General features: G+C 32.1%; 1 protein-coding gene across 1 annotated transcript in view; it reads right to left on the reverse strand.

Moving 5' to 3' along the window:
• Positions 1 to 2,180: 2,180 nt before the first annotated feature.
• The window catches only part of SLTM (SAFB like transcription modulator), a 40,839-nt gene continuing 15,347 nt past the window's right edge, over positions 2,181 to 27,672 (reverse strand). The window contains exons 6-21 of the mRNA XM_031955281.1: positions 23,118 to 23,145; positions 21,202 to 21,670; positions 20,575 to 20,624; positions 18,532 to 18,650; positions 13,834 to 13,983; positions 13,578 to 13,687; positions 13,305 to 13,468; positions 12,298 to 12,383; positions 11,938 to 12,095; positions 9,862 to 10,042; positions 9,142 to 9,266; positions 8,344 to 8,514; positions 7,425 to 7,739; positions 7,164 to 7,308; positions 5,869 to 6,029; positions 2,181 to 3,208 (exon numbers count right to left, since the gene is read on the reverse strand). Coding sequence (XP_031811141.1) covers positions 3,100 to 3,208; positions 5,869 to 6,029; positions 7,164 to 7,308; positions 7,425 to 7,739; positions 8,344 to 8,514; positions 9,142 to 9,266; positions 9,862 to 10,042; positions 11,938 to 12,095; positions 12,298 to 12,383; positions 13,305 to 13,468; positions 13,578 to 13,687; positions 13,834 to 13,983; positions 18,532 to 18,650; positions 20,575 to 20,624; positions 21,202 to 21,670; positions 23,118 to 23,145 — 2,541 coding nt within the window. The 3' untranslated portion in view covers positions 2,181 to 3,099. The remainder of the gene's footprint in view (positions 3,209 to 5,868; positions 6,030 to 7,163; positions 7,309 to 7,424; positions 7,740 to 8,343; positions 8,515 to 9,141; positions 9,267 to 9,861; positions 10,043 to 11,937; positions 12,096 to 12,297; positions 12,384 to 13,304; positions 13,469 to 13,577; positions 13,688 to 13,833; positions 13,984 to 18,531; positions 18,651 to 20,574; positions 20,625 to 21,201; positions 21,671 to 23,117; positions 23,146 to 27,672) is intronic.

Genomic DNA, 27,672 nt, shown 5'->3' on the forward strand with positions numbered 1-27,672 from the left:
ATGAGTTAAGACATATATTTGAGTTATATGCCTAGAGATGATAATTAACCAATTAAACTAGTGAGATGAGTAACAATTAGAAAAGAGTCAGAACAAAGTTTTAGTATACTCATGCAAAGAGGCTGAAACACAGACGATGGAGCAAAAAACACTGAAAAAGAATGACCAAACAGGAAACACTAAGAGAAGTTCTCATTAAAAACTCAGATGGGAGAATATTTAGGAGTGATCAATAATATCTAGGACAAGAATAAAATTTTATACTTTATACCTTTAAATATAAGCTAAAATTTTAGTTCATTATATTGATGCTTAATAATATTGATAAAAATTTGTAATAAAAGCACAAGGCTACAAATCACTGGTCTTTGTGAAATCCTTTTTCTCAAAATCAGTTAATAGCAAGATGCACTGTGAATAAAACTGACTTTCTTGTCTTATTAAGCAAGAGTTGCTTGAATAGAAAAAGTTGGGAAGACCTGTATGAAATAATGCAAAATTAAGTGAAGGTAATCAGCACAAAAAATTTATACTGCAAGGATAATTAACTTTTTAGTATTTAAGAATTCTGATCAACACAGATCAACCAGCATTCAAAAAGACTCATGATGAAATATGTTATCTATATATACCTCTAGATAACTGACTCAAGAGGGCAAACTGAAACTTTTTTTTTTGCCAATACAAGAAATTTATTTTGTGTAACTATATATCTATAAGTTTTTGTTTTTTTACTTTTTAACTCAATGGATTGAAGGACAAGAAGGAATTCAGAACCAAAAATAATACTGAATTAAAAAATAAAATTATAAAAGAAATTATTAAAATACAACCTTGAAATATATTTCAAAAAATTTTACACATTTTTGCTGAATCCAAACTCAAATCAGCAGTTGTAAACCCAGCACAATATCTCACATGTAATAAAAAATTTCTTTAATGGAACTTATATTATGAAGGTCAAAAGTATCAGCCAAAATTGTATTTTAAGAATGGAGGCAAATGATTTCGTGATGAAAAGAGCCATCTACACCCAGAGGATGGACTATGAGAACTAAGTGTAGATTATAACAGAACATTTCACTTTTTTTTTGTTTGCTTGCATTTTATCTTCTTTCTCATTTTCTTTTTCCCTTTTGATCTGATTTTTCCCCCAGTCTGTGCTTTTTATTTTCAAAACATATGCACAGATAATTTGAAAAACATTGACCCTTGCATAGCCTTGTGTCCATATCCAATATATATAGGATTTAACATATTAACATGTTTAATATATATTGGATAACTTGCCATCTAGGGGAGGGGTTAGGAGAAGGGGAAAAATTTGGAACACTAGGTTTTGTAAGGGTCAATGCGTGTACATGTTTTGAAAATAAAAAGCTTTAATAAAGGAGAAAAAAAAGAATCGAGGCAAGGTTGGTTAAATGCTACAAGTCAAGAGAGGACAAATTCAGGAATCAAGATTTAAAGAGTTTTTGTTTTATTTCTGTCAATAAATCTGCATGATTTTAAATCATTTCATTTATAAAAGGATTAGAAATCATGCACCTGAAAGAAGGTGCCAAGTACATCAACTATTTACTTAACATCTAAAGTGACCAAATTTCAAGCATTTTAGGATTTTATAAATATTAAAACACTAAGAGATGACTATTATCCTACTAAACAGGAGTGGCTAGAATAGAAAAAGTTGGGAAGACCCATTTGAAATAATGCAAAGTGAAATGAAGAAAAATTTATAGAATAATATTGCAAGGACAATTAACTTTGTATAAGTACTTAGTGTACAACCTTCTTTTAAAATACAAATGATAAAGGATGGGAAAACCTGTAACATTTTATGTGGAATACAGAAGCAGAGTTGACCGAACTCTAAATGACATTTACCTCCACATTAAAATGTGATTTCAAATGTGGATTATAATGCTAGTGCTAAAGGAGCACAATTATTGAGGATACTTAATTCTACTTTGGACTGAATTAAGTATCACTGACATCAGATGTTATCTTTCTGTAACTAAGATTTCTTTCTTCTTGGGTAAACTCAGCTCAAGAGTTGAACAGATAAGCCCGTGTCCTAAAAAGTAAGTGAACATCAGTAACACTCTTGGTTTTGACTGTATTAACATCACAGGATACTGTGATGTTCACCTAAAGTGGAAACACAAAGACTCAAACAATTCTAGGTGTGAATTTTTATTATTATTATTTTTTTTTACCAAAGGCAGCAATGTCTTCCTACATATAAAATCCAAGTGGATTCACTGATTTCAAGCTTGGATTTCTTCCACATCTCAACAAAGTTGGGAACATGGAAAACAATTGTGAGAATAATTTATCCATCAGATAATAGTTTCCTGGTTGATTATCCAGACACAAACTTATTGGTACAATTTGGCAAAAGTTCCATTCACAGCTCAAGGCCTCATTATGCTTACTATATATTCCCACACAAATCCAAATACATTCATTGTGTAATTAAAAATGTTCAACACTTAAGCAACTATACAGAATATGAAGGTTTATTTCAAAAAGGAATATTTTTACCAGGATACACAGATGCACTTAATGTAACAGTACCTTCTGCAAAAATAGGTTACATAATACTCAGAAATGCAAGAAACAATTTTATTTTCTACAAATTAGACAGCAGATCTTTTTCTTAGCTTGTATAACCTCCAAAATGGAAGTCATAAATATGTATCTTGTGACAAAGTAGCTAATGCTAAAGTCTGACACCACAGAGCTAATGCTGGGAACTCAAATGACTATTACACAGTTGCAAACTACTCTTCATATTCACACAGTGTTAAAACAAAATGGTTTCCATTCCAATATTCTTTGCTTCCTGAATAGGACTCTAGTGCTGCAAGGAAAAAAATGTTCAAAAGATACACAAAACTATTTAAAAATTACAACATAACTATTAAAATATCTTCTCAAATTGAGGAAAGCAATCATGTTTTTAAAAAAGAAAGAAAAGAGGGAAAAAGGAGTTTGATCAAACTCCTAGATAAGTCATCTGTCCTCTGACTTGTCTGTTAAAAGTTTACAAGAGATTTCAATAAATTATCTTGAAACCATTTCAAGCAGTCGATTTCAGAATCTTCTTGGAGGCCCGCCCTTAAATGGCTTAAATCCGGAACCACTTCCTCTTTGCATAGAATTGCCTGTGATCTGCACAATTCTATTAATTGGTGATGAGTTACTGGAAACAAATTTTTAAAAGAGTGTTAAAGATCATCTTAGGGAAAAAAAAAAAAAAAAACCACATTTGAGAGAGTATTCACAATGCATATATATTCAGAAATCAAGCATCTAATACAGGAATCAAAAAATAGAGAACTAATGTGATACTTGGACCAAGTTAAATAGGCTGAGGAAAATATACATTAAAAAATTAACATAAGGCAGTATATATTTGCTAAAATTAGTGGTACTAGTGTTTAAAAATAAGTATGATAAATGGTTGTGAAACAGATGGGTTTTGTTTTACATGTCTAGTAAAAGAAATTATCATGAGAAGTGGATCCTAAAAGATGGGGGAAGAAGATTTTGATGGAAAAAAAGAATATGAGCAAAAAATTTAAAGGTAAAACTTAGCATGGTACATTTATAGGACCTTAAATATGCTAGGCTAGATTGATTAAAGAGTTCTGTTGTCTAAACTGAAAACAAAGTGGGTGAGCTAAGTTTAATGAGCTAATGTTAAGCTCATTATTTAAGCCTTAAATTTAATGCCAGAACCAAAAGAAAAAGTAAATGCATTCTTTTACTACACTGAGAAGAATGGCCTCTAGGAATAGCAAAGTGATAATCTTACTGTACTCTCCCCTCAGCACACTTTATGTAAATTATTGTATTCTGCACTAGACATTAAGTATGATATTGATAAATTGTACACTGTTCATATATAGGAAAGCAGCCAAAATGGTTTCCTTATAAGATTAGTTAAAGAAAAATTTTGCCCAAGAAAAAAAGAAGACTGTGACATAGACAACTCTGTCAAATATTGGAAAGTCAATGGTTCAGAGAAGGGAATTCTCTTGCTTTGTCTGGCTCCAAAGAACAGGACCAAAAGGAATCAGAGGAAGCTGCAATGTGACAAATTTAGTTTTAATTTTAGGAAACTATTTCCAACAATTACAACTGTCCAAAAGTGGAATGAAATACTGAGAGAATCCAGAGCTCTTCAAGCGGAAACAGGATGATTATTTCTCTAAGATGGTATAGCAAGTATTCTTTGGGTGTACAGGCTGGCTGGAAGGCCTCTAAGGTCCTTTCCAACTCTCATATCCTGTGTGTACAATTCTTCAACTTCTGGGTTTGGCACTAACTTACTATATGTTACCAGGGGCGATATATTTTCCCTCTCTGGGTCTTAGCTTTCTCTGTTGTGTAACAGAAGGACTAGATTCAATAAGTGGTTCCTATGGGACTAAAGAAATGTAACAAGGGATCCACAAATGCATGGCAATTTAATAAATTGAAAAAAAGAAAAAAAACATCCTATATATGTAACATTTGCAAAAATAGCTAGGAGATATAGTGTTTAATAAAAAAAAAAAACCTTAAATGCCAGTTTGGGGACTTTAGATGGTGATAGGGGAGGGTTACCCGCCCTCCCTCGATGCAATTGGGGTTAAGTGACTTGCCCAGGGTCACACAGCTAGGAAGTATTAAGTATCTTGAGGCTAGATTTGAACTCAGGCCCTCCTGACTCCAGGGTTGATACTCTATCCATTATACCACTTAGCTGCCCCTCAGACCTATAATTTCATCAGTAGATTTGGTTTTAAAAACATTGTGACAGTGAGGTATTCAGAGATTAGATTCAGGGGAGCATTTCATAGTATGAAAACATAGATTTGAAAATATTTCAAGAGGTTATTGTTATCAACAATACTGAACCAAATCAATTAAGAAGAAGTTTCATAAGTATAAATATAAAACTTTTGGTTCAAAACAAAACAAAACCTTACAAATACAAAACAAGGGAAGTGAGCCTAAAAAGCAGTTCATTTTTAAAAATAGGTAGATGCAGTGTATTAAAAGCTCCTTAAGTCACCAATGAGCCATGGCAATAAAGAAAGCAAATACAATGTTAGGCTGCACTAAGATTTACTATATTCAGGATCAAGAAGGTGACAGTCTTGTATTGTACACCACTTGGGTAGTATCTGAAGAACAGTTTCCAAGTCTGGACATTACATTTTAAGAGGGACACTAAAGACTGACCAAAACAACTAGGATGTGCCTGAAGAAGATATAAGATGTAAGGGAGAAACTTCCTCTATCAATGTAGGTTGGCACCTTTGCAGCAACTTCTAAAATTAAAGAACTGTAAAGAACATAGAGTTAATGTGACTTGGTTAGGGGCATATAACTAGTATGTATCAAGAAATGGAATGTGAAATCAAAAGTATTCCTAGCTCTAAGATAAGTTCTCTATTATCACACTGACTTACACATAATTTGTAATGACAATCACCCAAGATCTGATCAACATGTTGCTTCTTGATGTGTTCTAGTAATTTCTGGAATGGTAAAATGTGGGACTCCTACTTTTTTATCCTATTGAGAAGGAACGGTAAATTAAAAAAATCTAGAGCATGTGTTTTCTCATCCATGGATAAATATTCATTCTCCAAAGTGACAGTAAATAAAAGTATTTGTTTAAATAAATAAAAGTCATGACAACCTCTGATGGGAATAAACAATAATCCATGAAGAAAACAATTGTACCATTATTTTATTTTAAAAATCTTTCTCCTAAAAGAAGCTGGCAGAAGTATATTGTACATAGTCAGTGCTCATAGTATTTGATGAAGGAAAAAAGCACAAAAAAGTATTAAAAAGTTACTTTACCTTGTATGCTGGGGTATCATGCCTGCTCCTCCACGGCCATCACCCATTCTTCTTGTGTCATGATATCCACTGCCTTGAGAACTTGGACCATGCCATTCTTTTCTTGGTCCACTTGTTTCACGCCCATGGCGTTCAACCACGTGTCGATCTTCAGAATAATGCTGTAAAAGTGTATGTTAAAGAAATATCATGCTAGTGTTTCAACTTAGTTGCTCTGAAGAATTTTTTTTTTTTTAACTCTCCACTTCCTATCTAAAGCACTAAGATCGGTCTGGGTCAGAAATGTACCAAAGCTACAAAGAATGAGGATGAGGATAGAGTGGGACAGAAATATGCCATATGCATTTTAAGATGGGCAACTTCATATTCTCACTCCTAATATAGCTAGCAGACATAAAATGGCAATGATTCATGTATAACCTATATCAAATTGCTTTGCCAACTTAAAGGAGAGAAGAGGAAATGGAGGAAGAGAATTCCAAACTCAAAAATTTTTAAAATTGAGTGTTAAATGAATGTTAAAACTGTAAATTTAAAAAAAAATCAATAAAATTAAGACACAAGTGATTCAGAATGTTCCTTCCATGAAGATCTCAAAAACTCTCAATAATCAAACAGATATCCCAAGGGGAGCAGAGTGTGGTATAAAATCAGAGGCTGCAGTCTTAAGATCAAGCAGGTCTGATTCTCTATTTAACTTACTGTCTTGACATGCTGGATGCGGCATTTGCATTTTTATGGGATATGGCAGCCCTAACAATAACGATCTGCCCTTAAATCCACTCTCAGAGACTAACTTTTCAAGGTTTGTTAATCTATCAGCATACAGTAACACTAAAAAAACAAAAACAAAAAATTGATCTTTAAAACTTTCAAGTTATGGGCCCTATCATCAAAGTATAGTAAATAAAGACAACAAATTTAACACAAATAATTCCTCTAAGTGAGAGAAATACTCAAGGGATTTCTCTAAGTAATAGCAGTATCCTCTGAGAAATTGATTATAACAAACATTTCCTCATAGATAGAAATATGTTTAGAAAAAATACAAGACAGGAAATAAATACAACTAATGTCATTAACTAATTCCATAGCAGGAGAAATAATGGAGGATAATTCATTTTTGGAGGGAATTATAAATAGTGAATAAATGAAATTCAATGGAACAGGGCTTTATAGTAGAATTTGATTTAAATAACTACAGTTAAATAATGCTGGCTATGGCAATGTCCATAATTCAAGAGCAATCTAAAAAAAAAAAAAAAAAAATTCACAACAAATTTAGAAACCCTTACCTGTCCACCACTTCCTCTTTCTCCTAATACTCCTCTTTCTCCCTCTCTACTGCCATAACCAGAAGCACTGCTTCGATTCCCTGGGGGAGCACCTCTAACATTGTGTCCAGAAACTTCTCTTCCAGATCTTTCTGGTCTTTCGCCCCTTAAAAAAAAAAACCTTGTAATCAGGATCTTGGTCATCAAAAGTCCAAAAGAAAGCCAATTTTGTTAAGAGAAGCAAGGCTAGGTAAACTAATTAGAAAATAATTAGCAGAATACCTTGTGTCCCGTTTTTCAGTGTTCATGCCACCTTCATTCTTCCAACTAGTTTGCCTAGGAGGATTTGGACCACCCTCTCTTGGGTGTCTACCATGTGCTATATCAGGCCTGTCATGAATGATCACTGTCCTCCTCTCATCTCTATCTCCTCGCACTTCTCGTCTATCAGTGTCTCTAAGTTCATTTCTTGGTGGTGGTGGCTCATTTCTTCTGGAATCACTGAAATTTTTAGGGTACCTTTCAAACCCTGGATCTTCTCTTCGTGCAGTTGGACGTGTTTTTTTCCCTTCACCTTGACTAACAAAGCGTTCCCGCCTGTTGACAATTTTTAAAAAGTTAAACATCTCAATTTTTCTTCCATAGACAAAAACATTTCCAGAAACATTCTCCATGTTTCTTCTTCCCCCCACCAAGATAACAGCTACCTCTTTCCTCTTTCCAATTCATCATCTAATTTACAGGCTTTTCTTTTAAAATTAGCTTAAGACTAAAGCCATTAGTATTAGTTAATAAGTAATATTAACATAATGATCCATTTCCACTCAAACTAATCGAAATGAATTTTTGGGCAGTTTGTTCTCAGCATCAAAGAGAATTGAAGTATACATTACTTGACAACCTTCTGCATACAGAAATGTAAGTCTCCATACACACAGGCCACCATCCCTCTGCCTCCCCAAAAAGAGGGGAAAAAACTACTTAAGTGTAACTGCCATTCACTTTTCAACAGCATAAAAATTATAACCATCATACCATCCACTTGTTATATCACTAACAGCTATTTTTAAATATGAAATAGTGAGTTAAAATTTTTTAATCAAATACTAACATACTAAAACAAAATTTACTGAACAGTGAAATTCACATACCAAACAACTAAGACAAAGAAAACTTTTGTAGTCTTTTGGTGTAAACCTACCTTTCAAAAGATGAGGACTGTACTGCTGTACCCTCAGGAAATCGGGCCCTTTCTCTGTGATCAAAGTCATTAAATCTGTTCTGTTGCCGATTGTACTCAGATCCATGACTAAATCGTGCATCTGTATCTAGAGACAGTTTTTTAGTTTCATTCCAGTAAGGATCATCCCGCCTTGGGGGGAGGAGAGGGAGAAGAATGTTGGATTAAAAATTCATTTTTAAATGAAGAGTAAACAAACATTAAAAAACAAAACAAAACAAAACACAAACCTGACAGTTCACAGGATTTTCAATGTCTATCAAATATGAAACATCCTTTATGTTCTCTACAAATAATCCATTCACTTAAAACAATGATATCGTTACATATGAAATATGGGATGTCTGTAGCCAACAGTATTCAAAATCCTAGTTCTTCACTTTGGTAGGATCAGTGTTCGACAGATTACTTACTCAACTAATTCTCTCCATTACAAAAGCATTTTTTTTTTAACTATTCATTTTTATTTAGTAGGTTAAAATATGCAGTGTAATATACACCTTTGGGAAAAATAAATATATGGATTTTCTTGCAAAACAAAAATAAGTTTTGAATAAAATAAGCAAGTAATGGGGCAACACGCACCAAGTAGGATGATAACAGTAACTCTCAGGATAGTTATATTATTTTGCAACATATACTCCAGAAGAACAATGAACATTCTATCCTGATCTACTTACTACTTTTCTAAATTATGGCATAATGAGGGAAAAAAAAAACCTCAATATTAACAGTAAGCAAAAGAAAGGGAGGAACTACCTATGATCTACATCACGTGGACGTTTCAAAGAATTCCTTTTTTCTTGTTCATAACGAAGCTGCTGTTGTTGCCTTCGCAGTTCTTCTCGTTCTCTTGCAATACGTTCAGCTTCTTTACGACGTTCCTTAAAAAAGGATGACAAAAAAAGAAGGTGGAACTAAGCATAGTTTCATAAAAAGGAAACTGGAGTATGAGTTCAAGAGATTTGAATTCTAATCTCAGTTTTATCACTAATTAATTAACTGTGTGGTTTAGGGCAAATCCCTTTAAAACAGGGGACTCTTCATTTGGTTAATATGAAAGTAGCTAAATGTAATCTGAAATATGACAGAGTTGTAGTTGATAATATTTCTGTATGGAAGAAACTTTTCTGATCTTCCAAGTCTTAAGATGCTGTGATCATTACTGCCTAATTTTATTAAGATATAAATTTAAATGCTTATAAGACAACATATATACAACTTATAAGTTGTATCGCAACTCTACCCTCAGTACCATAATTATGGTTATCATCATGTTATCTGGATATGTTGTTGTAGAGGGCTATCAACTAATGCTTTGCCAAACTACAAAGGTTATTTTATTTTCATTGAAATTATATTCTAGTATTAAACATTCAGTAGCTGAACTGAAGTTTTAACAGACTTACTTTAAGAAAAATAATTGTATTATAGGTCAAATTATCAGTTACCAAATATGAAAAGCTTTACTGAATGCACCTGTTCAATTCGAATGCGTTCCCTTTCCAAGCGTTCGCGCTCCATTCTCTCTCTCTCTAGTTTTTGCCTTTCAATTTCTAGCCGCTCTCTTTCTCTTTGTAAGCGCTCCCGTTCCTCCCGTTCACGAATCATTCTAATGCGTTCCCGCTCTCGACGCTCTCTTTCTGCAATCTCTCTTCGTCTAACAAAAATCAGTATTTGAAAATACTTAAGTTACACTAACATTGTGTGAAAGAATCTTTTGTGAATCTTATTTTATTTGGTATTCGAAATTTGTTTTTAAATGCTGGTATTTTTTAGTATAACTGAAAATAAGGACTAAGAAAAAAACCATAAAAAGCACACCATAAACCATTTTTGATGTAACATCTCTCATAATTGTGTACATGATACCTATTTAAAGGGATCAAAAGTAAACAATAATTTGTTTGGAAAAAAAAAGACAACTTAAGTGAGTTTTCCAGTAGCTATCTCTCATTTTTAAAGGACCAAAAAACATAGTTTTGAATTCTTAATTATATAATTGCCTGTTTATGTCCTTTGGTTTATCAACTGGGAAATGACTTATATATTCTTATAATTTAATAAAGTTCTTTATTAGAAGATTAATCTTGGCCATCTTTGTTTTATTTGTATAAATATCTTTTAATTTAATGTAATCAAATCTATATCCAGTTTCTGCCAGAAAGCTTTCCAAGCTTTCCCAACAATTTTTGACAAACAGTATATTCTTATCCCCCAAACTTAAATTGTTATATTTGTCAAATAAAAGAATATTATAATTATTTACTACAATGTTTTCTATGTATACTCTGTTCCACTGATCCATCTTCCTACTTATTAGACAGTACCAGATAATTTTGGTTAATTACTGCCTTAATAATATCTGGTAATGCCAAACCTTACTCTTTTACATTTTTTCCCCCATTAATTCCATCAATGTACTTTAACTTTTATTCTTCCAAAATGAATCTTATTATTTTTTCTAGTTCAAATAACTTTTTTTTTTTTTTTTTTTTAAATAATTTAACTGGGATAGCACTAAGAAGATTAGGTTGGGGAGAAATTTTTGTTCTCTACTCATGAATAATTAGTATTTCTCCAATTAGGTAACTCTTGACTTTATTTGTATATCTAAAAAATTATTTTATAATTAATGTTCCTGGATTTGTTTTGGCAGGTATATTTCCCAGATATTTTAGGCAGTCTTCTATCATTTTAAATGGGGTCTCGTCTTCTTGAAGGGTTTTGTTGTGATATATAGAAATGCTGATGATTTATGTGAGTTTATTTCATATGCTGCTACTTTGCTAAAATTATTTTTTCAACTAACTTTTTAGCTAAGTCTCTAGGACTTTCCAAGTTTATCACCATATTGTTTATGAAGAGAGATATGTTTAATTTGGCCTAATCTAATTTGTTCAATTTCTTTTTCTTTCTTTATTACTATTGCTAACATTTCTAAGAAAATACTTTATACTATTGATGATAAAGAAACACCCTCATTTCACTCCTGATATTCCTGGGAAAGTTTCTAGTTTTTCCCCATTACACAGAATGGTTTTAGGTAGACATTTTATTATAAATAAAATTATAAAGAAAAATCCATTTATAACCATGCTTTAGTGTTCATAAGAAGAATGAGTGTTGTATTTTGTCAAAAATACAAAATAAAGTTATTCCCATGACATTTTAAATAGTCAAATAGTATTTCAGCTTCTGGCTTGAGATTAAAACATCTTAACATTACTTTTCTACTTTAACTATGTAGTTATAAAGACATTCATTATTTTTCTTAATCTGGCTATCAATAACAATGGGGCAAAAAAAAAAAATCTGTAGGATACACCCTCAATTTCATCATTTTTAAAATCAAAAGATTGTATTAATTCACAAATAAATGCTTCATATTTTTCACTGCAGGGAGCCATAAAACAATTATTACAGCATAGAAAAAAAATGGGCAAAATTTTCTAATCTGTAAAAAAGCTTGACTAGATAAATAATGGTTTTCTCCAACTCTAAATCCTCTTAGCTTCTAGTTCTACTGCAAAGTACAGAACATTTTATCCTTACCTTCTAAGTTCTACTGCTCGTCGTATTCTTTCTAGGCGTACTAGATGTTCTCGCATTCTCTGTTCCTTCATTTTTTCAAAAGGCAGTATATCTTTGCGACTTCTGTAGTCTTTATCCTTCTTTTTATCTTGACTAGCTCTCTCCCTGTTCCTTGCCACCTGGGTGATTAGACAAAATTTACTAAGTTAACTATTAGATGGTAAAAGGATTGCTAGAAAAAGATAGTTTCTATTTTTCTTGACATTTGGCCTACTCAGAATAATGCAATCAAAGTATTCTAAAATTCAAAACTACAGAAGTTCTGGTAAACTATTAATACCAGAAAAGTTGGTAAAATAGATTTTTTTCATTTAGACTTACTTTATCATATCTCCCCCTTCTTGAGGATCTAGAGTGATCTCCTTTTGTTTGATCTAATATTACCATATGACCTGGGCTCTTTGCACCTAATGAAAAAAAGTAGGAAAACAAGTAAGTATTTCAATACTTACATTCAATTCAACACATTCAATTGTTTTATTCACATAAAAAAAATAGAAAAATTTCAAAAAACAATAAGCAGGGTGGGGGGTACTATTATGTAATCTTATATAACTAATCTCTATATATATAGAATGATTGAAAGGTATACAAAATAAAAGCACTTTTTAAAAATACAGGTTGAGATTATGGCAAATGCCTTAAAAACAGAATGCTCAGCCCTCTATACCACCTTTCTACATTAGACTTGTCATTTCATAAATATAGGTAATTTTTGTTATGGAAAATCTCCACCAATACATTCAATACCAGCAAATCAACTTTAACGTAAATCTTACAGTGAGATGTCTTAGGTACCAAAAGAACAACTAACTAGCATTTAGTCATAAAGCCAGTTATGTCAAAAAGTAAGTCCTCAAAACCTAGGCTTTCCAAATGATTATGTTTCCCCCACCCACTACATCAGACTCCATATTTACTTAGAAAAACACAAATTAACACTATGTTACATGGTATTTTTGTTATTTTGTTAAAACATTTCTCAATTACATTTTAATCAGCAACATTTTGGAGTTTTATAAGTGGTAAAACCAGGCCTTGAGTTTGGCATTTTTGCACTACAACATGTTGTTTCCTTTCTCCTAAACAAACACAACTCAGTGATTACACAGCAAGAGTCCAAAAGAAAAATACTAGCCTGAATGAAAGATTTTTATATTTTAGATCAGTAATGATTAAGGAATGACAAGTATTTGATCATTTTTACCTTGACAACTTGCAACTTTAAACATTAAATATTAATCTCAACTTTACTGCTAAATATAAAATTATGTAGAATGATACATTAGAGAAAACAACAGATGGAAAAATAAAGGTATGTTGCATACTTATTCGTTTCTTTTCTTCGCTTTTTTTAATTGACTCTGAAGTTGGGCCACTTGATCCATTATCACCCTTCTCATCTTTACCTTCTGCTTTCTTAGTATCCTTACTATCTTTTTTGTCAGATTTTTCTGATTTTTTCTCTTCTTTTTTGGTAGAAGCTTGAGTCCTAGTTAAAACCCCCATAAAAGAAAAAACCACGTAGTAAGAAATATTTCATTACACTACCAGAAATTTTGTGTGGTTCAATAATACCAGATAAATAAGTAAATTCTTACTTGCTAGTTTTATCACTTGTTGTAGATTTTTTATCTCCAGTACTTCTTCCTGAACTTGATTTTTCATCACTTTCTTTCTTTAATTCTTTCTTAGAAGGATCACCTTTTACCTGAAAGGTAAAAAACAAAACAAAACAAAAAAAAAAAACAAAAAAAACCAACCAGACTACAACATCATGCCAAAAATTTTAAATCAAGGAAATCTATCCCTGAAATTATTAATATTTATTAATTTACAGCATAAAACAAAGCTTACTTTCTCAACAGAAATCTGTTGTCCATGAAGTTCAGTACGATGAAGGTGTGCAATACATCTAGCTACCTCAGTACTTGAAGACATAGTTACAATACCATAACATTTTGCTCCAGGACTTCGGGCATTTGTAACCACTTTTGCACTGAGTACCTAAGAGAAACAGGTTAAATATTAGAAAATCATTTTAGAGACAAATACATCTGTACAACATAATCATATCCCTTTCAAATCTGAAAAAGAAAGTTTCACTCTCCATTATTTTCAATATCACTCAAATCATTCTATACAGTCATTTACGCAATTGATTAAAATTAAGTTTGTTTAAATTACTTTAATGGGAACTGACACAGGGTTATTAGCATAGTTTATTTCTACGTGTGTATATAAAAATATTTTTAAAAGGAAAGAAAGCATGCTTAATCAGCCATCTCCTGATTACAAAACAAAACAATAACAAGATTAAAATTTTGATATATTTTGCTAGGAGTCTGTGGATATTTTCCAACAATAAAGATTATTCACTCATCCATACCTTCTCATCCTGTCCAACTCTTGCTTATGTCCAATAAATCCTTAGCAAGAGGTCCTTGCCCAATTTGCTGGGGAGTTTTATTCTTGATCTTGGCTTTGCATGAGAACCTATATATATAGAACATCTGGGCTGTCCATGGGTAATTCGGCAATCTGGCTACAAAGACCAGCCAAACCTCTTTCTAGTTTTATTTCTTTTACATTTTATGCCATATATCCTTTGCAAATCCTTTGTTGATCAATATCTAATTTATGCTCACTATGCACCTCTCCATTGCCCTTTGAGAGACCTGCAAATTTAATTCTTCAGAAATCACATTACTTCATCCTTTGCAGTTACAGATCATTATGGGAGAGTATTGGTGTTTAAAAGATGGACCTTTACTTCAAGAGAAAGCTCTGGGTCATTTAAAGCACTTCATAATCTCCCACATGCAATCCAGCCGTCTTTCCTCCTGCTATTCATTCCAGGGCCCAGTTCACTATGCATCTGCGGTGCCTAGCAAAGACATGCAACAATTGATCAGTTCCATAGGCTTGTCCATTTAATTTTACGTCAGGATCTGGACAATATTCTTCGTCCACTTGGTTTCTTCTGTGAGAATAGTTAAAAATGTATTCTGTTGAATGATTATGGATCTCATTTAGAAGAATTTGCAAAGTTCCAAGGCTTGATGTAATTAGCATGTCATCCACAAACAAAAAGCATCCAGAGAACCCTTAATATCTATAAGAATTTCTCTTCATTTTGAACATCCTCCATGAGAATGGAAAACATTTTCCCTATTTATAGTTTTAATTCAGAGAGCCAGGAGGTGAAGGCCATTTCCAATAAAATTATCTTTGTTATGGTTTTTCAAAGAACTTAACATGATTTTACATATACGCAGAAGGCAACTTGTTCAAAGTGCGCCTTTAAGGTGGCATTTTGCTCTCATTATCTTAAATGTATTTTTAAGAGCCAATAAACAATAAGCACAATGGAAATCTTGCCTATGTTGTTGAGCAAGTTGTAAAACCAAGATGTGGTATGGCTTAGAAGAGCATTTGCAAAAGCATGGCTGTTCTCTTCCCATACCTTGATCAAGGACATTGGAAAGTATGTAAATTATTTTCAGACTTTTGCATGAATGGGAACACAGACTTACAGGTAAATAGTAGTTCAATTTTCTTGCTTATTTGTTTTTTTGATGATAATAGTAATAATGACTTTTTTTCCAAGTGATTATTATCCTTCTTTTAGTAGGCTGAAAATAAAATTCCTGAAAATCTTTTAGAATTTTTTCCTCCTGAACAAGGATCACCTTTGCATGTACTTTCTCTGATCCAGAGAAATTTTCTATCTTTTTAAAAAATGTATTCTAGCTCATGGTAACTGATGGAGAAAATAATTTTAGCTTAATATAGTAACCTTGGCAGAATCTTCCTAAATTGTGTGCTTTTAAGTTTCAGCCTTAAATACTCATGCTCAATTGATTCAATAGGGTCTCAAGGTTTATAAAACCTAATTTTTTCAAACTATTTTTACTGTCATCATATAATAAGTAAATTTCAACTCTCTCCTTTATAAAAATTTACAAATGAATTTATATATAAAAGTGTGGCCATTAAATGTCTTATTTCTTGGCTTGATAAAGAGATAAAATGTTCACTAAGTTTTCTAAAGTTGTTTTCCTTTCTGTAACTGATTTTACATCTGTTAGACTTCATAGGGAAATGTTAAAGAGAATGTCAGAGTTTAGTTTTTTATCCGTTTCTTTTTGGTATCATGCTTTTAAAAATAGATTGAAGTTGACTAAAATCAATTTCTTCTAATTTGGTACTGATATTGACTTAAAGTCTAATAAACTCATGTTCAATGTTGAACTAGTATACAAATAACTGATATCACTAACAACTAATTATTTCTAGATCTGTTAAGATAATCCATTGAAATGATGAGCAGGATGCTCTCAGGAAAAAAAAAAAAAAAGAACCTGAAAAGTCCACTATAAACTCAAGTAAAGTGAAATGTACTATATACAGTAATAACAATTGTTCTAGGATGACCAGCTATAAATGACCTTGTAATTCTTAGTTGTGGATGACAATCATCCACAACTACTCTGAAGGACTTAAGATGAAAAATTCTATCCAAAGCCGAGAAGAAACCAAAGTATTCTCTCTTATCTTTCTCTTTTCAAAAAAGTTTTCTTGAGGATTTTAATTTTCATTAGGGTCAGAGATCTATGTTTTCTTTCACAATTTAACTTTTATGGAACTGCTCTGCATAATTTCACATTTGGTTTTTTAACTGTGAATGGGAAAAGAGAAAGAGAACATAGAACTCAAAAATTAGAAAAAAAAGTAAAGTTTTTTTTTTTTTAAACAGGAAAAAATGTTAAATAAGATATTAAAAAAAAAAAGATATAATTCATTTTACTTTTGTCATGGTATTAGATGCATGCTATGGCCAATGCCCCCACTGACTTCTTTAAGGATTTATTCACGACATACAAAAACTCCATTTGGCATTTTAATTCTAACAATGATCAATGTTCACTTAGGAACACTACTAAGGAAATGGCACCCTCAAAAGAAACACAGATAAAACTTTTCCTATCAGGGGACCTAAGGATGTGATTTCAAACTGAATAGGTAATGGGAAATGACTATCAGGAGATCACAGAGATCAAGAGTAGGGAGATTAAAAAAAAAAGAGAGAGAGAGAGAGAAGGAAAAAAACCAAAAACTCCAAAGATAGGATAATATGTTGGATTGAATAGGAATGTAATTAACAAATAAGTGAATTATAAAGGAATGACTTTTAACCAAGTATTTTTAGATGAAACTATCATTTTTCACAGTAACCCTTATAAATGTTTCTGGGCTCTATAGCAACCAAATATTAAAATTTAAGTGTTTTTTCCTTGGATGTTAACATATTTTTTAGACATACTAGGGAACAGTTTTAAACAAAATAAATTTAAGCCACATTTTATATTTTGAAAGCCATAGTATTATAAGCACAAAAAATGAAATTGCTTTAACGTTACCTGAAAGATAGATCAACTCAAATACTGAAAAGTCAAAAATGAGAGCTCATGGGTTCTATAATCTATACTATGCAAAAAATTCAAGTAAATTTTAAACAAAAGAAAAAATAGCTATATTTATTAGGAAACGATCCTGGAATATTACAAATAGGTATATAATAACTACAATAGCTATTGGTCCCAAAGTGATTCCTAATCATAGTAATAATGGTTATCCTTGAATATAATTTCTACAATTTCTCCTAGTGATTATACTTTTAAGGGCCCCCAAGGCAGAGGGGGGAAGAGGGGATAGCAACCTATCAAAAAACTTTAAAGTGGGGCTTGTGGTTGTATAGGATATAAACTTTTGGCTACATATATTTCAATTAACAATCAATATTCTATGTGACTAGTTTCCAATTTAAGCAATCTCTGCTTTGGAAAAAATATAATATAATAAATATATAATATAATAAAATATAATATAATATATTTAAAATATAATTTTAAAACACAAACATTCTTGAAATCTTCTTTTCAATTAATTAAATCCTAAAATTCCCACTTAGAAAATATTTGCAAATTCTATCTTAAATTTAACACAGAAAAAAAAAAAGGGTCATTCCAAGCTTAGACACTTTAGGAAAAATGATAAGCATTTTGAAAAACCCTATTATGCTAGATCACAACTCCTGTTATAATGCATATAATAGTAAACTTGGTTATGAGTCCATACTAAATTTCCCAAGCTCAGTTTTTTAAGGAGTTGACAACCATTTTAATCAATAAGTCACTATGATATAATTACTTATAACTAGCCAGTAACATTAATTCCTTTTAGATATTCTAATTTAACAAAAGTTCTAACTATGCAGGTAATTATTAAGTATTATCCTCCAACAAATTAAAAATAACTTCTAAGCTCACTTAAATCATTAAAACATTACACTGAACACTAACACAAAACAGCTCAATGATTATGTCCAATGATGACCACATAATTTGTAATAGTCTAACAATTATTTTGAAACGTACTACTCTGAAACACATCATCCAACTTTTAACACTCCTATGTGCAAATATAATATATATTACTGTACTGAATGTAAATATACATTAGAAATATGTGCTTAAATTGGTGAAAGAATACCTTTCCATATTTGCCAAAGAGATTCTTCAAATCAGCTGCTTTGGTATTAGAAGAAAGTCCACTAACCCAGAGATTTCTAGTTGAGCTTCCACTGCTGCCACTAGTGCTACTTGTACTTCCTGAAACAGATTTCATATCAAATACTGAAGTATGGTAATGAAATTTGTGTATGTATGCATAAGAGATATGCAATGTCTTAATTTATAAAAGGCAAGATTGTTCACATGTCTTCAAAAACCACAATTTATAAACATAAAAATTCCATTTTGAGGGAGAAAGGAGTGTAGAGAAATAAACCACAAAACAAGCAACCTGACAATTTAAAAGTGATGTATTCTCCTATCTTCAGAAGGAAAAAACAAAACAAAACAAAAAACCCTAAGCAATCTTATTATTCCAAAAAACACGGATGTAAAATGATATTCACCTTCCTACTCCACCAACAGGTAAGTAAAAGTGGAATAGGAGGAAGTTGGGCTGGAGGAAAGCAACTGCTGCTGTATCTCTCCTGTGAAGACTAAATATGCAGAATGGGAGAAGGGTACAAAGTGATTTAAGAGATGTTACCAAGTAAATGAATAATAACCAAATTTGGTTATCAGCTAATCTCCATTACTATTTTGGATAAGAGAAAATGGACATTAATTGAAGAAAAAAATGGCTCTGAGGTTTAAGAGAAAGCATCTTTTTTGGACTGCCAAGTTTGTAAGATAATATGTTATATAATCTTTAGGATAAAATCCTAAAGAGAGGTAGGTGCCACAGTTGATAAGCCAATTAATCCGGAGTAGCGAAGACTTGAGTGCAAATCCAGTTTCAGACACTTACTAGCTGTGTGAACCCCAGGCAAGTCACTTAACCATTCTGGGCCTCAGTTTCCTCATCTGTAAAATGGGATGAAAATAATAGCACCTATCTCACAGGGTTATCATGAGGATTAAATGAGAATGTTTATTAAAGACTTTGTAAAAACTTTAAAGTACAATATACGTGCTAGGTTTTAAATTGTAAGTGAATACAATAATTTATATGGGATTATTTTAATGCTTTCCTATATTCAAATGATCATTTAGTATAGATTGAATGCCAGGTCTGGAGAAATAGAAAATTTGTCACTGTTATTTGCCCTGCCTCTTCAAAGATGATACAAAAAGGGCAATATAACTAGCATGAGTGAAGGAACAGCAATGAAAAATTGGGGTTAATCAACAACTGTCAATAATAAAGTTGGTGTGTGTATATATGAATAAATACCACTCATTTTCAGATTATTAATTTTTGGTGTTAGTTTAATTTTACAAACTAAACAATCTCACACCCTTTAAATTTTATTTATTTTTGCTAGTTTTACTTATTAAAAAGAATCATCGTAATGAATGCCAACTATCATGATATAGATCAGGGTGAGGCCTCCTGAAATTCTTCTCAAATGGAGTGTTTTATATAAAGGATATAATTCACAAGCATTAGTTAATATGATTTAATAGCCTTACATTTCATTAAAAATGTTTTACTCTATTTCTATTGTTTTGTATAAAACACTCCCATCAAGGGAAAAATGAATTATTTTCTTAAACATACTTAAAGCATTTCATTCTTTAAAAACAAACAAAAAAACCCCTATGCTTAGAAAAAATGGATTTAATTTTGAGAGTTCTAATGTACTTTAAAGTCTATGTAAAAGTAACACAGGGATTGAGAAAATGATAGGGAGAATAGAAGAAGCTTAGCAGTAGTATATCTAAGTGGTAATATATCTAAGCCTTTTTTAATAATTATGCACTTTTATCACTGAATTACATATCTAAGAATCCCCACTTCCCAATATTATGAGGCTGATATGAACTGCTTCTAACAATCAAGTGCTTTATATATAAGTACTATATATCTGATAATGCATTATTTTTAAAATGGATAAAACAATTAAAAGATGGAGATACTACAAAAACCCATATTGGAAATATAACATATTTCAATTAGGACAGGAATTGCTAATTCTGGAAAATGTGCCACACTGTAAATAATATGATAAAAAGTCATTACCTTTGTCATCCTTAGATGATGTCTTGCTTTCTTTAGATTCCTTTGAAGAGCTAAAGAAGCAAATCACCAGAAAAAAAGTTGAAAAAAATTGAACTACTTGCTAGGTACACATTTCAAACTACTGCTATTGATACAATTAACAATTCCAAAGGGCTGGATTGGGTTATTTGAACAAATGACTCCCTTGGGATTCTTGCACTGATTTTCCCCAAGATGCCTGAAGATCTAGATTTTCTGACAATTCTATTCAGTGGATATATGGCCATCTTCTCCAGATTTCAGGAATGGGACTTGACTTCATTTTGTGTTCTTAGAACTGATAGCTGTTCATTACCATCATCACAAGGATTTTAAAAATAAAACACAAAAAACTCGTCAATTTGAAAAAAAAAAAAAAAACACAAATAAATGCTGACAATTCGACAATGCAATCAGTAGGACAAACTGTATATACGAAGATCTTGATTTTTTTTTTTAAAAAGTAACTTATGACGTTCAAAAAATTATAGGCAGGATCATAAGATACTAATTACTGTACAAGGTTCTTGATGCTACCCCCTTAATGTAGAGTGATCTTATTGAATGCTGGAACTCAGTATCGTAAAGAACTGACATAGAAAAACAAACCTCTTTGCTTGACCAGAGGCCCCAGTAGACGAGGGCCCTTTCTTCAAAGTATCCTTTTCTTTGTCTCCAGATTCTGCTTTCTTAGAACTTTCTCTGGCTTCCTTCTCGACAGCATCACCCTTCACGCCGTCTTCCTTCTTACCATCTTTATGGCTCTCGTTCATCTCATAATCTTTGCTTTCCTTCTCCAGGCTCTGTGCAATGGCATCCTGCCCATCTTTTGGCTTACTTGCTTCAGAATCTGTAATTTTCACATTTTTACCTGTTTCTAGGAGGTCATCACCATCAAAATCCAGAGTGATGGCATCTTCAGCCTGGATTGTGACCGAAATGTTGTCATCCTCAGCTTCTTTCACAGACGTGTTACCTTCCATCTCTTCATGAGCTGTCTGATCAGCCTCAGCTAGGTTCTCTTCTGAAGGAAGAGGTTTAGATACTTCTTGTGTACCATCACCAGAACCTGCTATATCTAAGAGGATTTAACAGGAATAAATATGGCAAAACAAGAAGTTTAAACAATTTCATATTCATAAGCTAGATTAGGACCTAGAAAATACAAATTATTAGCACTGATGGAAGGTAAGAAAAAAAAACACAAGGGTATTAACACAAACAATCCTTTACCCAGGATCACTCATTCTTCATGAGAAAAAATAAAATTTTCTACATACAAATACCATCAAACAACAATAGTGAGAAAATGGTTCTATCCAGGAGATACCGGTTCTTCACATCTGCTTCTATGTTAATGCCATATCGAAGTATTTCCTCCATAAGAATTTTAATTATACAGAGTGACTATTCAATGTTCTAGACATCATAGTTTAAGACTTGTGACCTTCAGGATTATGCAGCATCATGATTCCTTGAAAAAGTTTACAGTCTAAGATAATGGTCAAAATTGGTCAAAGTATTTCAGGGTCCTGTCTTTTCAGTCTTCCAATTCAGCTGTTGACTGGTGCAGTCCAGAATCATACACAAAGATGATGTAGAAGGCTCTGAAGACGAACTTCTCCAAATATCCAAGAGTAAAATGGCTATTTTCAGTCTTCCTCCTCCTCCTCACTTCACAGATATTCAACAATGTTCAGTCAGTCCCACAATTATCATGTTCAATGATTTCTTTCTTGCACTCCCCAAAACAGAGAGACTTCATTCAGGTTTATGGTCCCTGGAAAACATTTTCAGTCTGCAGCTTTACTCGATAGCTTCACTATTTTATCAGGCTGCCTTGCTTAAAACACTGTTCCATGTCCTTTCTAGTCCAAAGTATGTAGAATCCTTTGCTTTCTATCCAAGAAGTCTTCTGAAACTTCTTGATGACCAGATGTGTAGTAGCATCCTGTGGCTGTACTTGTGGTTTCATCGGATGGTTCTTTTATGTCACTGAAACTCTCAGAAGGCTCTGCATGGAAGTTTCAGGTAAGCTGCTCTTTAAGCAAAGCACACTGCCATTTCCGAGCAGCAACAAATGAAAATCAAGTTTTGATGGTGATCCACTTTCAGTACTAGTTGTAAAATTCAAATACAGTCAACATACTAGAGATCCAGGAGCACGTATGAGTTACTGCAGTATAGCTTATGTGCATCAACTTACCGTCTGCTAGAAATGATTTAAAATTTTTTAAATAGGATTAAAATTGGCTTAATGAAATGCACATTTAGTAATATATCCACCACAGTAACTGATATGTACTATTTAGCTAAAAGAAATCTTAATTTTAAAAATAAATAAATAGACATGGGAAAAAAAAAGGTTAATATATTGTACTTAATTCACCTAACTAATTAATTACCATAAAACAAACCCATTTAAAAAGTAAGGTTCAAGTCAAGAATTCTTTAATCACTTCCTCCTATTTTTCCATTTTCAGAATCTCTTCAACCCTTTTAACTCTATTTAACTTCAAACATACCTTTTTCCTTTTCTTCTTCTTCACCATCCTGAAATTCAAAAAAATAATCAAATGTAAATATTATTTCAATAATAACCTCAACTATGTAAAAAAACAAGCATTGCTAAGTTTTGAAGTACTCTATTTCCCCGAACTCCATTAACATAAATGCAGCCTGTTGTTAAGTATATCTTATTTGGAAGATAAAGTACACACTTAAGGATATTTCAATAATTTAAATATTATAATAAACTTCACATAGGGAATTTCAATAAACTTCACATAGTGCTGTTTCCTCTTACAAATCAATAGTACAAAGATTATTTTAAGGTTACAATGTTCAGGAAAGTAACAAGGAGCTTATCCCGAAGGCCCTGTCTGTTTTCATGGGCTTGTAAGGATCCCATAAAGGTCAAAACTAAAATCAAACAGACACCTTTCATTTGAAGACCTCAAAAATTAGAAGTGAAATTAAAAAAAATATTAAATTCCAAAACCATCCATATAAAAAAAGGGATAGCAGGAAATGGAAAAAACAAAACAAAACACAAAAATTGTTTTTATGTAAAATGCATCATATTTGAAGCACATCTTTCCTGAAACTACTTATAAAAATTCATTTTTATTTCAAACTCACCCTGAACTTATGCTATAGGAAACTACCCAATATAAAAAACATTCTATTGTATGTAATGCAAATTAATATAGATTAATGCAAGGTACATTTAATTATTTTGAATTGTACAAACATGCCAAGATTTCATTAAAGGGTTAAAAATTATATTTGTTATCTCAAAAGTAAAAATGTCAAAAACAAATTACCAGTTACAGATTTATCAAGAATCACCATAAACAAGTAGTAATATAATTAATGTAAAACTAAAGGAAACGAATTGTTTAAGGAAATATGCTAGTAGGTTCAAAGCAACAGTCAATTATTAATTATTCTTCCCCTTATCCCCCTGCAATTGGGGTTAAGTGACTTGCTCAGGGTCACACAGCTAGGAAATGTTAAGTGTGTGAGGTTCCATTTGAACTCAGGTCCTCCTGACTTCAGGGCAGGTGCTCTACCCACTACATCACCTAGCTGTCCCTGTATTAATTACTTTTAAAGTTCCATTATAAGACTCACAGAACCTTATAATAATTTCATTTTATTACACTGTGGATGTAAATACATATTTTTAGAAATCAGTTTAAGGACCTGGATAGGATAACCAGATATTGGAAAAAAAACAAAAAACACTTTTAAATCCCATGGGGGGAAAAGGAAGCTTATCCCATAAATGATATTCTAATCTTTTTTTCTTGTTTTGTGTATTGTTATTTTACTTAGCTGGGTAGTTGAGAGTTGGTGAAAAGGAATAAGAAGAACTGCAAAATCAATGTATAGAGTCTAGCTCTAAAATTAAAACAAAACAAAACAAAACAAACAAACAAAAAAAAAAAAAAAAAAAAAAAAAAACACCCCACTACTATCATTTGTTTAAGAACTCCCAGAAAGAATTTCCCTCTTGTGTCATAATGAAAGTATTGTATTTGGAGGTACAAGAATCTGTTTTCAAATCACAGTGCTGTCCATTACTACCTCCTATGAGATCTTAGGCAAAGTAAAAGAAGTGGCTAAACTAGATGATACTTATGACTTCTTAGATGGTTTTGCATCTAAGATGTTATACTTAATAAGCCAGGCCTACAACTTGGAAAAATTAAGTTATTAGCCCATCATCACAAATATATGTAAAAGGCAGGAGTTAAAAACTCAAAGTCTTCCTGACTTTGAGGTTGGCTCAGAACAAATCCACTATTTAAAGTAACAAAGGTCCTAAATATACGAAGTTAATTAACAAAGACAATATGCCTGTTATCAACTGCACCTTTAATAATAATTTAGCAAACAAAATATTAAATTATCTTTTAAGTAATCTGAAAACAATATAAAATTTAATATATGATGAGAGTACACAGTTATCTTTATATATTTAAACAGCATTTGAGTCACTCTAAGCAAGCAAGCTAGGCATTTTAATGATTTTTCCATTGACAGTGTGCCTGTGCACTCTTGTGACGAAAGCATCTACAAAGCAATAAATCAGTCTTACTTATGTTCCTATGCAGCCAATGAAGACACGAATTCATGACTCTAACCGTTCTCATCCAAACCCTAACCCAGAGAGCCAAACTTAAGGGGATTTAAATTAGAAATGCTGAGCAAAATAGAAAAGATAAAACAGATCTTACTCTATATCACATCAATTCTGCCCTATGTTATGATGAATTTAGGTTTACAATATCTAGCCAAAGACAGAAGGCCATACACTAAATCTCTGCTTCTGGCATGCCATCTTTTACCTTGCATTCTGGAGACTGTGATGCACACAATTTTCTATCGGCAGCTGAAGTAAACAATTATTTTCTGTTATTTTGTTAAAAAAAAAAAAAAATCTCCTAAACATCAACCAAAGAAGAGTCTTTACAAGCTGACTATGTGGAAAACATTGCACCTCATAAGAAAAAAGGGATAGCCTCCTTCACACAAAAATGAGAAGCAGGTCTTCTAGAAAACACGAAGAGCTATGATCTAACAAATTAAATGTATTTCATAGAAGGCTGGGTTGAAAAATATAAAAATCAAGTTCTTTTAAAATGTCTAATAAATATCTATAATCAGTGTATCTATCAGCTTCAGAGGAATTTGCATGCTGATTGAGAAAAAACAATAAATGCGATGAAATTCAGTACTGTGATTGTATGGTTTTTAGCTATAAGAGCTAGAGATAATTCAAAGAAGACAGTGTAAGGAATATTAGTCTAGGAAATACAGCAAAGCCTGCTTTTGGGGGGGGGGGGGAGGGAGGGAAGGGAACACTTTCCAAATGACTGACTCAATTATGTCAGGTGTTAATTTTATTAGAGGGATCCCCTTCTAGGCAGAGGTCCTATCATAAAGATAAAAAAAGTAATCGAGTTATTTGTGGAATAGTGAATTTATCTAGCTTCTATTTTTTAAATGGTTTTAAGGGTTATATTTCTCAAAACAGGTTTGGAAATAATCTTCTAGAAAAGTCACTGTAGAGGCCATGCACAATATGGTTATTTTAAAAAACTCAAATCTTTTCCAAAATTGAAAGGGCTGGCCAATGGAAAATATTTAAAAAATGAACTCTAAGGGTAACAAAACAATTTCTAAATAAATAACCTTTCAAAAAGTTTAAAAAGGATTGACTATAGGATTTGAATTATCATATTAAGGATTTAATCCTGTGAATTACAGGAAATAAAATGCTAATTATGTAGCAGAAGACTTTCTGTCCCAAGCAAAGTATATCCTAAACACTGTTTTGTTAAGTTCCCCATCACCTTGTGATAGTAACTATAGATAGTACTATATGTACTATAGATAGTAACTAGAACTTTCTGTTGAGCTAGCTGTCAGAGACAATTCTCCATTAATAGAGAAAATCATTCTAACTAGAACAAGCCTTATGTTTTAAAATGGTCAAAATACCAGATGAAGAAAAATTAAAGTCATCCATAATCATTAAAAAAAAAAAAAGCTCTAAATCATTATTGAGTAGAAAAATGCAAATTAAAACTCTGAAGTACAACCTACTCATACCTCTCAGACTGGTCAAGATGACAGGAAAAGATAATGATAAATGTTGGAGGGGATGAAGGAAAACTGGGATACTAATGCATTGTTGGTGAAGCTGTGAACTGATCCAGTCATTCTGGGACAATGCCTAAAGGGCTACCAAACTATGCATACCCTTTGATCCAGCAGTGTCTTAATGGAGTTGTATCCTGGAGAGATCATACAAGAGGGAAAAGAACCCAAATGTGAAAAAATGTTTGTAGAAGCTGTTTTTGTAATAGTACAAAACTGGAAAATGAGTGGATGCCTATCCATTAGGGAATGGATGAATAAGTTATGGTACATGAATGGAATAAATAGAACATTATTATTCCATGATTGTCTCATTTCAGAAAAGCCAGGAAAGAATTACATAAACTGATACAGAGGTAAAGCAAGCAGAACCAGAACATTGTACACAAATAACAGCAAGATTAGGTGATGAATGACTATGATTCAAGGCAATTCCAATAAACTTTTGATGGAAAATGTCATCACATCCAGAAAAAGAACTACAAAGACTGAATGGGAATTGAAATTTATTGTTTTCACCTTTTTGTTTTGTTGTTTTCTTTCTTGTGGTTTTCCCTTTTGTTCTGATTTTTCTTTTCAAACATGATTCACATGGAAATATGTTAAGTGTGTGTGTGTGTGTGTGTGTGTGTGTGTAAAAACCAATATCAGAAAGCTTGCTAGCTTGGGGAAAGGGGGGGGGGGGGAATCAAGTGAGAGGGAGAAAAAAAAAAACCTGGAATGCAAAATCTTTTAAAAATTAATGTTGAATATCTTAACATGTATGTTCAGAATACCTGCCATCTAGGGGAAGGGTGGGGAGGAGAGAAAATTTGGAACAAAAGGTTTTGCAAAGGTTGGTGTTGAAAAATTACCCATGCGTATGTTTTGTAAATAAAAATCTATAATAAAAATAATAAAAAAAATTAA

Source organism: Sarcophilus harrisii, chromosome 2 (genome assembly GCF_902635505.1).
Source record: "Sarcophilus harrisii chromosome 2, mSarHar1.11, whole genome shotgun sequence".
In the NCBI taxonomy this organism is placed as follows: domain Eukaryota; kingdom Metazoa; phylum Chordata; class Mammalia; order Dasyuromorphia; family Dasyuridae; genus Sarcophilus; species Sarcophilus harrisii.